At 37.6% G+C, this 17,422-nt stretch overlaps 1 protein-coding gene across 1 annotated transcript in view; it reads left to right on the top strand.

Annotated features, from left to right (window-relative positions):
* Positions 1 to 17,422, top strand: part of LOC132552719 (sine oculis-binding protein homolog) — a 38,244-nt gene that overhangs the window by 6,483 nt on the left and 14,339 nt on the right. The window contains exon 2 of the mRNA XM_060216912.1: positions 15,198 to 15,408. Coding sequence (XP_060072895.1) covers positions 15,198 to 15,408 — 211 coding nt within the window. The remainder of the gene's footprint in view (positions 1 to 15,197; positions 15,409 to 17,422) is intronic.

Raw genomic sequence — 17,422 nt, 5'->3', positions numbered from 1 at the left:
ATACCCTCTACATACTTCCTGTCCTGTTACAATACATATTCTCTTCATACTTCCTGTCCTGTTACAATACATATTCTCTACATACTTCCCGTCCTGTTACAATACATATTCTCTTCATACTGCCTGTCCTGTTACAATACATACCCTCTACATACTTCCCGTCCTGTTACAATACATACCCTCTACATACTTCCTGTCCTGTTACAATACCTAACCTCTACATACTTCCTGTCCTGTTACAATACATACCCTCTACATACTTCCTGTCCTGTTACAATACATATTCTCTACATACTTCCTGTTACAATACATATTCTCTACATACTTCCCGTCCTGTTACAATACATACAATACATACCCTCTACATACTTCCTGTCCTGTTGTTACAATACATACATACTTCTCTGTTACAATACATATTCTCTTCATACTGTCCTGTTACAATACATACCCTCTACATACTTCCCGTCCTGTTACAATACATATTCTCTACATACTTCCCGTCCTGTTACAATACATACCCTCTACATACTTCCTGTCCTGTTACAATACATTTTCTCTTCATACTGCCTGTCCTGTTACAATACATACCCTCTACATACTGCCTGTCCTGTTACAATACATACCCTCTACATACTTCCTGTCCTGTTACAATACCTAACCTCTACATACTTCCTGTCCTGTTACAATACATACCCTCTACATACTTCCTGTCCTGTTACAATACATATTCTCTTCATACTTCCTGTCCTGTTACAATACATATTCTCTACATACTTCCTGTCCTGTTACAATACATATTCTCTACATACTTCCTGTGCTGTTACAATACATATTCTCTACATACTTCCTGTCCTGTTACAATACATATTCTCTACATACTTCCCGTCCTGTTACAATACATACCCTCTACATACTTCCTGTCCTGTTACAATACATACCCTCTACATACTTCCTGTCCTGTTACAATACATACCCTCTACATACTTCCCGTCCTGTTACAATACATATTCTCTACATACTTCCCGTCCTGTTACAATACATACCCTCTACATACTTCCTGTCCTGTTACAATACATATTCTCTTCATACTGCCTGTCCTGTTACAATACATATTCTCTTCATACTTCCTGTCCTGTTACAATACATTTTCTCTTCATACTGCCTGTCCTGTTACAATACATATTCTCTACATACTTCCTGTCCTGTTACAATACATATTCTCTTCATACTGCCTGTCCTGTTACAATACATATTCTCTTCATACTGCCTGTCCTGTTACAATACATATTCTCTTCATACTGCCTGTCCTGTTACAATACATATTCTCTTCATACTTCCTGTCCTGTTACAATACATATTCTCTACATACTTCCTGTCCTGTTACAATACATACCCTCTACATACTTCCTGTCCTGTTACAATACATACCCTCTACATACTTCCCGTCCTGTTACAATACATATTCTCTACATACTGCCTGTCCTGTTACAATACATATTCTCTTCATACTGCCTGTCCTGTTACAATTCATAATCTCTACATACTTCCTGTCCACGTGATGATCGCCGTACTTCCAGTAACTTGGGGACATTTGATGGCACAGTCTTAATCATAATTTTATCACAGACCTAATTGGGTATTGGAAACATAAGAAGCTATATGGCATTTTGTTTACTGCATTCCATACTACAGTAAGACGATTCTGTGGACAAATATCGACGAATTATAGAGACTAGCGTATTGGATTTCTATTCTAATACCAAGTGTTAGGTATTCTTCACCACGAGGTTTAGCCAAACAACTTTTTTAATTACGTCAATGTATACTTGCTAACAGACAACATATGCTCCATCGGCTGAGTTGGTATATATGATATATAATTACTCCTGGCATCAAGACTTGAAAGTAAAATTTACCGGCAGCTCCAATGTACGATGAAATGTACAAAACCGACAGCATGGGTGCAGGTGATTGCAACCACCTCCAGGGCATGAAATAGATATCCTTCATTCGCCAGCCGTAGTTTGTCTTTGGTTTTCAACTTGAAAGCAATTCTCTGCAGATGGAGCATCTACAATTACCATCAGAAAGAGTATTAAGAATTTTATTAATCGTGTAATACGATATTAAGTTTGGAAGGAACATTTGGCAGCGTTTCTTTAAACACATGGAAATCATGTTAAACAAGTTAGTTTTACCTTCGGAGTCTTCAGGATCTGAGAGAAATAGACAATAATCTATTGCCATGGAAATTCTGTTGGAGGGAAAATATAACACTACTTGGCTACCATTTAGGTTTCAATTTCTCACAGAGTCAAATCTTGAAACTTCCGTGATCTCGGGCTTGTCTCCCTGTTTAAACAACGTGGGAAAATTAAACTCGTACTGTGAATGTCAAAGGAAGTTAGAATTCATACCAAATACAGCATGAGTCATTCTGTAATCACTGAAACATGAACTCTGCTATTTTGTGTTATACGATACCTTTAACAAATGAAAAGAAATGTATCCCGCTCCTCTGTTCAACAAAACGTGCTTGTGAAATTGACATTTCAGTGAAGTATTTTATTTCATCATTTTCGCCTGATAATTACAACTCTAATACTTATTTATCTTGCATGAAACCTAATATGACCCACTTAAATGCGAAGCAATTGGCGACACAAAAAGAGTATTGGAATAGGGTGGTCGTGTTTCAGAGATCTCGCCTCATATATGTACGTATCAGATTTCCTCACGAGTTATCCGACACTACTCAACCAACATCGGACAAAACCCACGTTGTTAAACCTGTATTGTATTAGATTCACTCAACAGAAACAAGGTCGCTTGTCGGCTCGTTTTCATCACTATATTGTCATAACACTCAGCTTGGTATAATATCTATATTTAGGTAGATAACTACTTCATATGAAGGCACCATATATAATGGATGACAATGTTATTATACTTACATAACACAATTAATTCATTATTGAAATATGAACTATACCTTACTCAGCAATATGGCCGATAAAATGTTACAGAATATTATAATGGGCGTCGCAATAACTTCACGTGCATTAAAAAAAATTGTAGCTTTGATAGACTGAATGTACGTTACCGTCTTTTTCTCTCAGGAAAGCAAAGAACTTACAGCATTATAATTTTAATAGAGCGACTTTTGAACTCACAACAACTGTACTCCAATAAAGAGATAGCGACACTATCAAACAAACCTTTAATTCCTGCTTTTCCACACCAAAATACTTTATGGGGATTATCGAACTATCTGCTAAATATTCCATATAACATGTTGGTAAATTTAAGTGTAGAATAGGAACAGCAGTATTTGATCAATATTAAAACAGAAACTCATTTCTGAATAGGATTTAATCAATAGTGATATAACGATATAAGATTAGATCGCATCGCAATTTTCGACCTATGGTACATGGTATCTTAGATAAAGGAGACTTATATAAAGTACTTCTTTCTCAAAGAACGGTAATACTGTCTTTTTAAATCGACATAACTGCACGTGCTGCACACTCACTTGTCATGTGTTATTAGCATCTTCCGCCGGCGGGGTCAACACCGTGTATGACACCAGGTATTACATATTAGTAGAACATTTCTCAACATTGAAAAACAGCAATCAGATACATTATACTTTTTAATTATATGCCATGTGTGGCTGCCTGCATCAAATTCTAGAAAAAAGGTAGTGATACCACGATACTGGTTTAAACTGTTGTTGTACAAGGCGATGATTGTGACCTTCAGAAGCAACACATGTGGTCGTACAAGAAGACACAGTATACATACGCGATATATGAGGGAACTCACAGCAAGTTTGATCTATTCTTTATTCTTTCATTTCATTTTCTAGCGTTATCACCGGCACTCCTTTACTTTCGAAATCCACGTTCCGAAATTCATAAAAAATAAAACCAACTATGGACCCTAGTTGTCATTTGACTTACACAAGTCCATCAGTTGGGACTTGTCGCTTTCTCCGCTACTTTCATGGATGAGGGGAAGGATCGGCTGGTCATTTGTATTAACATGGCAGGGTCGAATGCCATTTGCCTTGACTTTAAGTTTTCGTAGACATCATATTTATAATGGTCTTTACTCTTATCAACCATATCTTCCACACTCCGGTCGCCTCTCTGTTGCAACCTTATTCTCTACAATAACGTTACACCTCTCTGCGTCGGTAAGAAGAAAATATCGCATGCTTTCGAGAAGCGAGAACGATAGAAGATTGAATTTGGTGTCACACATATTTGTTTGGTATTGTTTAAGGCATATTCCTCTCTTACTGCAAGGACTTATTTTGTGAGGCTAGGTGCTGGGGATATTTATTCTAGGTGACAGGAAATGACTTCCTGTGTGGTTAGGTGCTTGGGATATCTATTGTATGTGACAGGAAATGACTTCCTGTGCGGTTAGGTGCTTGGGATATCTATTGTATGTGACAGGAAATGACTTCCTGTGCGGTTAGGTGCTTGGGATATCTATTGTATGTGACAGGAAATGCGTTCCTGTGTGGTTAGGTGTTTGGGATATCTATTTAAGGTGACAGGGAATGACTTCCTGTGTGGTTAGGTGCTTGGATATCTGTTCTAGGTGACAGGAAATGACTTCCTGTGTGGTTAGGTGTTTGGGATATCTATTTAAGGTGACAGGAAATGACTTCCTGTGTGGTTAGGTGTTTGGGATATCTATTTAAGGTGACAGGAAATGACTTCCTGTGTGGTTAGGTGTTTGGGATATCTATTTAAGGTGACAGGAAATGACTTCCTGTGTGGTTAGGTGCTTGGGATAATTGTTCTAGGTGACAGGAAATGACTTCCTGTGTGGTTAGGTGTTTGGGATAGCTATTGTATGTGACAGGAAATGACTTCCTGTGTGGTTAGGTGTTTGGGATATCTATTGTATGTGACAGGAAATGACTTCCTGTGTGGTTAGGTGTTTGGGATATCTATTTAAGGTGACAGGAAATGACTTCCTGTGTGGTTAGGTGCTTGGGATATCTGTTCTAGGTGACAGGAAATGACTTCCTGTGTGGTTAGGTGACAGGAAATGACTTCCTGTGTGGTTAGGTGTTTGGGATAGCTATTGCAGGTGACAGGAAATGACTTTCTGTGTGTAAAGGAGCATGGCATATCTGTTCTAGGTGACAGGAAATGACTTCCTGTGTGGTTAGGTGTTTGGGATATCTATTTAAGGTGACAGGAAATGACTTTATGTGTGGTTAGGTGTTTGGGATAGCTATTGTATGTGACAGGAAATGACTTTCTGTGTGTAAAGGAGCATGGGATATCTGTTCTAGGTGACAGGAAATGAGTTCCTGTGTGGTTAGGTGTTTGGGATATCTATTTAAGGTGACATGAAATGACTTTCTGTGTGTAAAGATGCATAGGATATCTGTTCTAGGTGACAGGAAATGACTTTATGTGTGGTTAGGTGTTTGGGATATCTATTGCAGGTGACAGGAAATGACTTTCTGTGTGTAAAGGAGCATGGCATATCTGTTCTAGGTGACAGGAAATGACTTCCTGTGTGGTTAGGTGTTTGGGATATCTATTGTATGTGACAGGAAATGCGTTCCTGTGTGGTTAGGTGTTTGGGATATCTATTGTATGTGACAGGAAATACGTTCCTGTGTGGTTAGGTGTTTGGGATATCTATTTAAGGTGACAAGAAATGACTTTCTGTGTGTAAAGGTGCATGGGATATCTGTTCTAGGTGACAGGAAATGACTTCCTGTGTGGTTAGGTGTTTTGGATATCTATCCTTTTTGACATGAAACGGTTATGTGTAGGGTTAGGGGCAAGGTTATTTGGTATAGACATCCTTGAAACAGCGATGATGTTCACGGATGATGGGACCACTTGTTTAGGGCCATCAAAATGGACCGTCATAACCTGGACATTGTCGCACAATGCCGCTCATGGTCGTATCTAAATGACATTGGTTAAGAAACCTATGAAAAAAGAACCGAAATTTAGTCGCCTCTTAGGATTATGCAGTCTGAACAGTAAGTTTCAGTCTTTATCCTTAATCGACACTTTCTAAAACATACATATATAGAATGATAATGTGGCCTTGTGGATCACCTCATGTGTAGTTATACATATATGTCGATTTCATGGCATTGTGTTGTGATTCCATTTTTCATTGTTAGGTTCAATTTCTGTATATGACTTGTACACGTGCACCAATACATCTAGAACAAAAGTCAGTTTAACGCATTATAGACGCACGTGCTTTTCAGTCGGATATCTCCTGTTCAATAAAATCACATCTTCTTGAAATTGGGAAGAAAGAATTAAACGGCCATCTTTCATCACCGCAAAAGTTCTCATTTTAGATACGAAACGGCGGTTTTCAATCATGGTGATGTTCTTGACGACCCGAGTGTGCAATGTGTAGGGCAGCTTAAGATCGATAAATCTCTCTGAAGTAGGCTTCTTTGATAGTTATTTTTTCAAACTGAACCGATTCAGAGCTGTATGTCTTAGCCTTTCTGTTGGACCATTGATTTATTTAGATTCAGCAATGTAAACCAACACACAACAGGTTCTAAAATAGCGCTATTACCGGGAAAGACTGCACTGAAGACATTCAATAATTCAAAAAGATTGCAGATCACCCGGCTCCAAATATCATTTCTTGAATGTTATTAAAGATAATGGGATTTAGAAGTAATTAACTGGCATATTGTTTATAAATAATTCATCAATCAGTGACATTTAGTTTCCAATGATTAATGTCTCTTAGCTTCTTAAATTGTGTATTTAAAGTAATGTAACCAATACGAAATGATTTTGAAGTTAAACGCATTTCCTTGGGAATTTAATCAATACCAACTCTGCCTTGAAGCTCAGCAGTACGTATGAATTTGTGATTAAATATGGCGACCTATAAATCAAAGCATTTGATAGTTAGATACAATGTGTAGGTAAGTTAAACAGAACAAATTAATTTTTCTTTACAATTAACAATCGGCACTGAACAAAAGGTATGGCCCTATACATCTCTATTAACTTTGTGATAGGTGTTCGCCTGTCTGACACAGTCTTGATGACTGATTCCGCGTTCAGCTCACACCTTTGTCGGGCTGGAGTAGAAACCAGAGATATCATATGACCTGTCTAATGTGTACGCTTGACAGTTGGCCTATCCAGTTACTATAGGCTTTAATTATGTTTGTTGAGTGAAAGGCAATGTTGACAGTCTACCTGAGAGATTGAATCCCGATTTCTAGATAAACAAAGAGATTTAAGTTACCTACAACGGTGTAAAACCGTTAACGTCACGACAGTCCAGATAACACAAATTCCCTAGGTATGATCCTCGCCTAAAATTTTAGCGGACGTGCACGTCCTCGCGTCTAAAACAACTAGGCATGTCCTTGCGTCCTGGTTATACGTTGAACGCTCACCTCCAAAGTCACCACTCATTTCAAGTAGATACACAACGCCAAAGAAGATTGCATCATGCTACCTCTCGCTCAGAGCTCATCGAGGATTACCTCACGTCACATTCATCTGTAAGGTGAACGTGCAAAATCTTGCGTTTTCATGACTACGAACTGTTTCGCATGATCAAGTACATGAATCTGCACCGAAACAAGAAAAAGTGTTATCAGAGAAAAATGATAAAATTAGAATTCTTCATAATTCGTGGAAACTCAGTATCAAAACATAACTTATCTATTAATTGCTTCTGAAATTCTACATGTTGAGCTCCCTTTTCTGAAAACCATTTCTAGCTTGAAGAGACACCTCTCTGAGCTATTTCTATTGCTAGTGCCGTTATCAGGAACCACTAAAGACAGGACAAACACTATGTACCAGGTGCACTTTTCTGTTAAATATATTGTACTTACTACTAATTATCCTTCACATAAACGTTCAGTGACACAAGGAAACATCAACACATAAGAGTATTGCTGATTAATAAATCATCTTAGTGATAAGACAATCTGTTAAATAACCAACGATATTTATTGTCTGTAGGTGTTTAATGCATATTCATGAACGTATTACATGCCGGTATTCACGTCAACATTCCACACCAGACAATACTAGTCTGATATCATAATTTAAATTATATCGAATTTACTGTAATCAAAACTTGATATTTTTAACATGCAGATATTTTTCCTGAATTATAAATGTGTATATGTGTTATGTAACCTTATCAGCTAACCTTGTATAGCGAATATTATGCTATATACAACATTTGTCTGTAACATCATTCGTTGCTATTCTGTCTGATAAATCAGTGTAACGATTGGTACATATGTTTAAAAATAAACCAAGCGCCGAAGACATCGTCACTCAAAGAAGCCATCTTGAACGAAGAGGAAGAGATGCAGGTGTTTCTAAAAGTTGAAAGATGATCCGGACTCTGTACAGCGTGACGTCAATGCACGTGACATATGACACCGCGGGGATATCAGATATAGTTGCAGACCTTTACCGGTATGCAATTAGAACTCGATCTCACAGGAAACATGAAACGCAATATTTTCATGAAATACGATGCACCGAATCCTTCTGTTTGTTCGGAAGCCTAAAAGTTGATCGAAGTGTTTTAATAGCTTACACGGGAATCACGGAAACTCTATCCGGACTGGGCGGACAGCTTGTATTTCGAGAAGGGAGAGGCCTATGAAAACCAATGACGAAGTCTGGTTTTAGTCACGACAACAGTCAAATTATACGACTATAGTATTACTGTCATATCCAAGTGTCCATTTCGCGAGTCATATCACAATCTCAAAGTCACAGAACCTATCTCTCCCAAAATTATCCACAGAGCTTCAGATAGTTCTGTAAGTGTCGACATTAATGATTTTCTCATAAATTCAAGAATTTCTTATCTTATGCATAGTAGGTCTAAGGGAATCTCTTCGCTTCAATATATATATTTCGTTTGAACGCGTTTTTTAAACTCTCAATTACTGCTCATTTTCCCACTGTTCTCACTTTCGAAGTATGATATTTACTTACATGGAATGACCAAGGTTTACATGGCGGATGTCGCCGATTAATTAGAAGACGCCTAGCCTCCGGAACGCTTGGTCTTATTCTTGTTGTACTTTTGTATGAGTCTCCATTTCCTTATATTCCGCACTAGGTCGATCACTGTTTTCACACTGACAGCTTAAACCTTGTCCAGGACTGGATAACCTTTTATGATCTTGAGTCGATACACTATAAGTCCTCTTCTTCAACAACTCTAATATTGTGACACAAACTTACACGATTCATTCCTATTGGTTAGGATTGAAGACCTCAAGAGGTCCTGTAGTGTAAGGAAACCTGATTAGCCAGGTAAAATCAACCATGTTTCTGCATACGCTTTACACTTTCGACCGATGTCTATGAGCTGCTATTTTTGAGTTGTTGTCCAAATACGGCCTGATGTGTTTGTAAGTTACAATATTTGAGTTGTGATGTAACTTTGAGCTGTCTGTCTGTTGTGCAGATACGGCCTGGTGTGATAGCAAGTTGCTATGTTTGAGTTGTGATGTCACTTTGAGCTGTCTGTCTGTTGTCCAGATACGGCCTGGTGTGATAGTAAGTTACTATGTTTGAGTTGTGATGTCACTTTGAGCTGTCTGTCTGTTGTCCAGATACGGCCTGGTATGATAGCAAGTTACTCTATTTGAGTTGTGATGTCACTTTGAGCTGTCTGTCTGTTGTCCAGATACGGCCTGGTGTTCTAGTAAGTTACTCTATTTGAGTTATATTGTCTCGGAGTTGTATATTTGATTTCTGCTGTCCCTTGTGTTATATCATTATAGCTGACAGTTCACTTCTCTTTATTTTATCATGTAAAGTAATTATTAGAAACACGTGTACTTTTGTCCCAATTCGCATCATGTCAGTAGAGGCGCACCGGATGTACATCTTGAAACATGATATACCTCTAGTAACATGTGACCGCGTTACTGTGGAGGACACATAATATTATTATTGGATAAAGATACTATAAATTTATTTACATTTTAGTTCAATTTATTTCGATATTTATGACAAAATGCTATCGATGAGCTTATTTCAACAGGCATGTTTTGGTAAGAGTACTTGTTTGTGTCTATTTTTTTTACCAATTCAGATGAACATCGCGTGCTGGCGAGTTATTGGGATTCATTTGCTTTATGTATCATATGGATGTTCGGATGATATCGGTCGTTATAAAAGTATTAAAAATAACTGTAAATTGAAGAGGGCAGACATTGTGATACACACTGAACGCAAATAACACATATGATAAAACAAACAGCACAGTGGCCTGTACAATACAAGGCTCTGTTAAACCTATGGCTTGTACTATATATGACTCTGTTATACATGTGGCTTGTACCATATATGGCTATGTTATACCTGTGGCATGTACATTTATACCTGTGGCCTGTACCATATATGGCTCTGTTATACCTGTGACATGTACATTTATACCTGTGGCCTGTACCATATTTGGTTCTGTTATATCTGTTGCTTGTACCATATATGGTTCTGTTATGCCTGTGGCCAGTGCCATATATGGTTCTGTTATACCAGTGGCCTGTACCATATATGGTTCTGTTATACCTGTGGCCTGTACCATATATGGTTCTGTTATACCTGTGGCCTGTACCATATATGGTTCTGTTATACCAGTGGCATGTACCATATATGATTCTGTTATACCTGTGGCATGCACCATGTATGGCTCTGGTATACCTGTGGCATGTATATTAATACTGTGGCCTGTACCATATATGGTTCTGTTATACCTATTGCATGTACCATATATGGTTCTGTTATACCAGTGACCTGCACCATATATGACTCTGTTATACCTGTGGCCTGTACCATATATGGTTCTGTTATACCAGTGGTCTATACGATATATGGTTCTGTTATACCAGTGGCCTGTACCATATATGGCTCTGTTATACCAGTGGCCTGTACCATATATGGTTCTGTTATACCTGTGGCTTGTACCATATATGGTTCATTTATACCAGTGGCCTATACCATATATGGCTCTGTTATACCTGTGGCCTGTACCATATATGGCTCTGTTATACCTGTGGCATGCACCTTGTATGGCTCTGATATACCAGTGGACTCTACTATATATGGCTCTATTATACCAGTGGCTTGTACCATGTATGGCTCTGATATATCATTATACCAGTGGCCTGTACCATATATGGCTCTGTTATACCAGTGGCCTGTACCAGATATGGCTCTGTTATACCAGTGGCCTGTACCATATATGGCTCTGTTATACCAGTGGCCTGTACCAGATATGGCTCTGTTATACCAGTGGCCTGTACCATATATGGCTCTGTTATACCAGTGGCCTGTACCAGATATGGCTCTGTTATACCAGTGGCCTGTACCAGATATGGCTCTGTTATACCAGTGGCCTGTACCATATATGGCTCTGTTATACCAGTGGCCTGTACCATATATGGCTCTGTTATACCAGTGGCCTGTACCATATATGGCTCTGTTATACCAGTGGCCTGTACCAGATATGGCTCTGTTATACCAGTGGCCTGTACCATATATGGCTCTGTTATACCAGTGGCCTGTACCATATATGGCTCTGTTATACCAGTGGCCTGTACCAGATATGGCTCTGTTATACCAGTGGCCTGTACCATATATGGCTCTGTTATACCTGTGGCCTGTACCATATATGGCTCTGTTATACCAGTGGCCTGTACCATATATGGCTCTGTTATACCTAAGAAACGAAAGTTTAGATTGAAGCATCCGCTAGACACCCGTTGTTAGTAAGGTAGACAAAGGCCAAATAGTTAATGTTTATTTGTGTGTAAACATATTCCCAATTAGGATACACAACAGACTAACATTTCATTTTTATGACAACTGTCAATCACAAGGACATGGATATATATGTAAATTTATTTGTCAAAGTGTTTTTTGAAATCCTACTCTTTATAACCGTGTGGCGATAAGGACATATATGTTTCCATATTAATTTCAGTGTCATTCTTTCCGTCCGTCACCTTCCAAGTCTTGTGTCATATTACATCCAGTTAAGTAGTCAAGTTCTTACAATTCCATTTTCACACCATGTAGAGTTTTCAAGGTGTGTTAACGTCGAGAAGAAAGGTGTTGTGGGCAGCACCTGTCTTTTCTCACCTGGTATATCTCACGTGCTAAGTTATGTTAGCTTGATACCTCATTAAAAGAAAATAATGCAGTACTTTTATATATATGATAAAACAATAAATTTAGCATTGTTCTCTGTGACTTATGTTAAGTGGGTTAACATTGAGTACCGTTCATATTGTTTCACTAATACGAGAGGCTTAAGGCCGTTGTTAAGCTTGTAAGTACGACACACCTGCGTTCTAATAAGAAGAAAATGATGCTTCTCCTCTTTCAAACACAACCAAAACAAGACATACCCTAAGTATTATCTTGCAAGGTTTTCTTTCATCGTTTATTAAATGGAGAAACGAGAGAGTGTGGACCATAAAGGACGCTGCGGTTGAGCTCGGCTAACCGTGTACACATGTACACAGACTCCGGGTGTTGTATATTATATGAGCGTCTTGTTCTGCGTGTATTATACCTGCTACATTGATGCATTCCTCATTCGTCCAACGAGTTAAATTGTAGATTGACCAGTGGATGTGACGATTAAGCGCGTAAGTACTGACCACTCATGGTCTCCACGACCACATAATGTTTACCAATTACCATGACTTTTTTCTTCAAAACGTCATTAATTTCAGCTGTTGACAGCTATTAATTACGAAAATTCTTGTTCTGTTTTCTGAGACCTCGAGAAGGCGAAAAATGTATTTAGACGAAGTGTTACCTGTTGCCTATATTGATGTTATTGGATAATGTAATGGTACCTCATTGATGACGTCATTTTGTAATTGGAGTCGGGATTCGGGTCGTACATCTATATGGGTATCATATGTATCGTGTTATGACTAATCTTAGGTTTCACTTCCCTAACTCAATGTCAGTGTAAAGAAAGAGACAGCGGTGGGCACCGTCGCCAAAATGATTTTTTTTTCAACTTAATGTTGTCTTGGTAGGTATTGTCTTAATGCCTATATGTAATGTTCTTTTATAAATACATGTTCAACATGAAAGATAATTTATGGCCGACAATGACGGATTAAGAATAGCCATGACACTTGAGTACTAAAGACGAAATACATCCACCCTGAAAAGATTGTTTAAAGCTTGCTTTTCTTTCCATGGCTTAGTTTGTTGGAGGTTTCCCAGAGATAGTTACATTATCGACTTTCATGCCTGTCGTGCATCAAAAAATGTTGAGATGCAACATTCATGATATGCAACAAATACAGAGCTAACATGACAACACGCTTCAGGGTGCCCCGGTTATTAGATAGCAGGTACTTATCACCACAGATTATTGTTAATTCGTTTTCCGAATTCTTCCTATACATCAAGAAAGTTTCAAGTTATGTACCGTGATTTTCATAATTTTTATATAGATTTCCTTTGGAATTTAGGAGAGAAAATACGACATAAGAACTAACAAGCTATTTGATATTTAATCCACAGGCCAAAGGTATTGTCATGTGATATATTCTAATGTCCCAACCACTTTTTCGTTGCACCAAACGTTGCATTGAATGGTTTTACAAGGTAAAGCAGATAAAACCACATGACCGTATCTCATTAATACTGAGTTTCGCTCAGTTGATCTTCTCTAAAAGATCTCTTGTAAGGACAGTATTGTAGCCATGTTCGATATTGTCAATGCTTATTTTTTTTTCAAATTACGCGCCTTTCTATCTTTAACACAGCCCTTGCCAAATACTTCATTTTTCACTCTTGAAATATTGATGACTTGTTCTTAAATACTAAGATTTTTTTAAAATTATTTTTAACACACATATCCACTAGCGTATAAAGTCTACAAAAGACTCTCCTACATCTGGAAATATTGTTTATTTTAATCCTGTGGTTTCCAAAGTAGTATTTTGGTACTGATATTACTTTGTCTGCTATCTCTGTATGGCCGTATTCAGGTATCGAGGTAAACCGTTAGAATACATCAATAAATAAAAACCAGCAGCAATTTGAAGCAATATGCTAATCATGATTTATTATATTTTTTATTTTGAATATTCTGTTTCTTGGTAATACTATTTCTGCTGACCTATTGTGTGTTTACAGGTCGCACGTCTTTCGATATTAAAAGGCTTGTTTTCCATATAACGATTATCATCGAGACCTGATTAATAAACATGGCTTCTTATTTGTGATGGTGAAATAGCTTCCATTGATCTGGAATTTGATAGGGAATTTCACAGTTGAAGTGAAAGACACTTAACCTCTGTAACATGTGGTTTTATTCTTCAGGTACTTTTCAACGACACCCGTGTAAACATTCCCTCTGTTAATGTTACAACAGGTTTTATTTATAATTTTGTTTGTCGGTGTTTCCTTGTCCGTTTGGGGAACAAAAGAGATAATATATATCAGACCTTAGAATTATAATGGTCCTAGTTTATACGCATTTGGTTAAAATTTTGAACAGGGTACATACGTCTACATGGTTTATATCTAACGGATCGAAAAAGGATTAAATATGACTAATACTAAGAAGGTAATTAATACATTGTTTGAAAAAAACCACATACATGCAAACAGCACTGACATTGATGACGTAAGGGGATAATAAGATATCTGTTTTCATTTAAGGACGCACAGTGATTTTAGTATGTCTCGTGCATGTTGATTTGGCAATATCTGCCACTTCTGTGTAACAGATTGTGTCACAGCGTTATTGTTTAACTGTTAGTGGTCTGGTATTATATCATGTAACGGATGACAACGCATTACTATGAATATATTTAGGATCTTGAATGAGGTTTCTTTCCAGACGAGATTTTATAAAAAAAAAAAAAAAAAAACTATTCGAAGAAATTTTTAATTTTGCGAGACTTTAACAAAATTTAAATTGAAAATGTAGAGAGCTGAGGCAACCATTTTGTAGCGCCATTTTTAATGCCTTGCGTAACATTGTTTATTATATGACATCACAATCGATTTCTGACTGTTGCAGTCAGTGAAAAACGCTTCAGGGTAAATTATACCAATGATACATACACAAAAATATTAATTAGGCGGATTATGTGATAAAATATCAATGGTTTCTGTATGTTACAGGATTATGCGGAGAATACTATGAATGAGCTACTTGGTTGGTATGGTTATGACAAAGTAAACAGCGCAGACACAGAACATCTAAACCTAGAGCGCTACACGAGCATTGACGACGTGTGCTCGCCGACGGACGGCGGCAGTCGAGACGACGACAGTATCCTTAGTGACGACGATGAGGACAGCCTCTCCGGGCGAAGTGATTTCTCTAGACTAAGTAAGTACCTCCGCGTAAATAACAATGCGTCACACACATAATTGCAAAATATGCATGGGTTAAAATCGATAATCAATATACAACATTGTTTTTGTAGTAAATAACATAATGGCTGATCAGCTCTACTGCATACACAGTTACAGATTTGCCTTACGTTATGGCAGTAAAATTTGACTATTTGGCAATTTTTACCACCAATCTGTTCTATTGGTTTTTATTCAATAATTATAAGCTATGGTGATATTTCCTACTGCCTTATCGTGTTAAACTCGTCATTTTGTCGGAGTCTGATGAAGCGAATTTCGAATTCAGGTTATGAAATATCCTATCCTCAAATCAGTCATACATTAATGTATCACATTCCAGGAGTAGTTGTTATCTCTGAAGGGTGATATTAGACTGGAGATGACTGCGTGTAAAATTACTTGCAGTGATACGGTAATGTTTCCGTGACGTAAACCGATTGCTGGTCAATAGCAAATGTATAAAACATGTTTACTTACTGTTATATTTTAACAAAAAAATATTCTGGGAAAATATTGGCGTAGTTGTGTTTAATTTTATAGCAGAAAGTCACTTTTCACCAGCATGAACGATTACTCCGCGAGACTCGCCACTCACTTCCTGTGGTGTTCTATGTTTAGAACTATCTATCGCGTGTGCGTATGGTACCTGCCCCAGGAATAATATGGAGATGTAAAGCTCGCGCACTGCGTGCCCCGCGTAAACTGATATCCACGGCATTAGGGGAAATGGTGAAATTTCATCTGCAGCTGTAGGTTTAATTTTTACCACATGCATCGCCATAATGAAAGAGCCAGAGAAAATCCATCCGCGTACAAACACAGGAAGCCCACAAACAGCCTATCATATTTTTTTTTTCTGATTTTACATCCAAACATGACGACAAAGAGTATTGAATTTCAGAAAGATTGTAAGTTCCAGAATCTCATATGCTCTTCTAAAGCTGTGATAGAGGGGCGTTTTGTGCGTTCTACTCCCATGGTAAACCAATTAGAATGAGTCAAGGGGAAAATCAGTAAAGAGGATAAAGAATAACCATACTACTAGAAATTCTATCCTTGGCATGTAACATGGGGTGTATATGTAGAGATAATAGTTATAACCTAATACCCACTACCCTTCTCCCCCGACTTACCAGCCCCCCATCACCAGCTTTATTATATCTCCCAAAGTCAGGCGAATGCATATCATGGAGCAACACATAGAGAAGCTTGGATTTCAGCGTAACTGTAGAGTCGAGGGAAACTCTCGCGTGAAGGAGACTTGCGACGCCTTTATCTGTGTAAAATAAAACAGAATTGTTTCGTAAGAAAGGTTGATATCTCAGAGATATCCTAGATGTTTAACTAATCCCACCTTTTATTACAGAACAATGTTACCAGTCGCACGTAAGAACAACAACTTCCAGAGATCCTTTGTGTTTGATATTTAAACAAAACTAGAACATTATAGAACTACAGTGGTTATTGTCCCATGTTAATAAAGATCTTTAATGTGAATGGCTTGACATATTTTAGATAAACAATTTAACGGGAAATTTGAAAACAATACATAAACAATGATTATTATGAAACGTACAACCTTATCATATGAAACAGATTATTTTGAAATGATCTTCTTCAAGTTTAGACTTATAAGAAACTACATGACAAGCATAACCTTTTTTTAAACGTGAGAATGAAAGTAAATCTGTTGAGAAAAGTAAATGATAGTTTATAATCTGTTTGTACATCGAGCACCGATATGGACTGTTTGTTGTCATGCTTACTGATGATTAGAAAACAGGAATGTATATGCTACATTTCAACCGTTCGTTTTTTATTTTTGGTTTTTTGAAAACGTTGCAATTTGTATAAGGTTTTCCGTCATAAATGTATTGAAGGCACCTTGCATATGAAACGTCATCTACCTCATTAAAATCATGGGTTTTTTTTCCCTTTTTTCAAAAATCCTATTGTCTTTGTCACCGGCGTGCTCTTTAATGTGCGTG

This window comes from Ylistrum balloti, unplaced genomic scaffold (genome assembly GCF_031769215.1).
Source record: "Ylistrum balloti isolate Yb309-2 unplaced genomic scaffold, AGI_CSIRO_Ybal_v1 Utg370274, whole genome shotgun sequence".
Lineage (NCBI taxonomy): Eukaryota > Metazoa > Mollusca > Bivalvia > Pectinida > Pectinidae > Ylistrum > Ylistrum balloti.
Note: the sequence above shows the minus strand (reverse complement) of the source record. Positions and strands in the feature narration are given on the sequence as shown.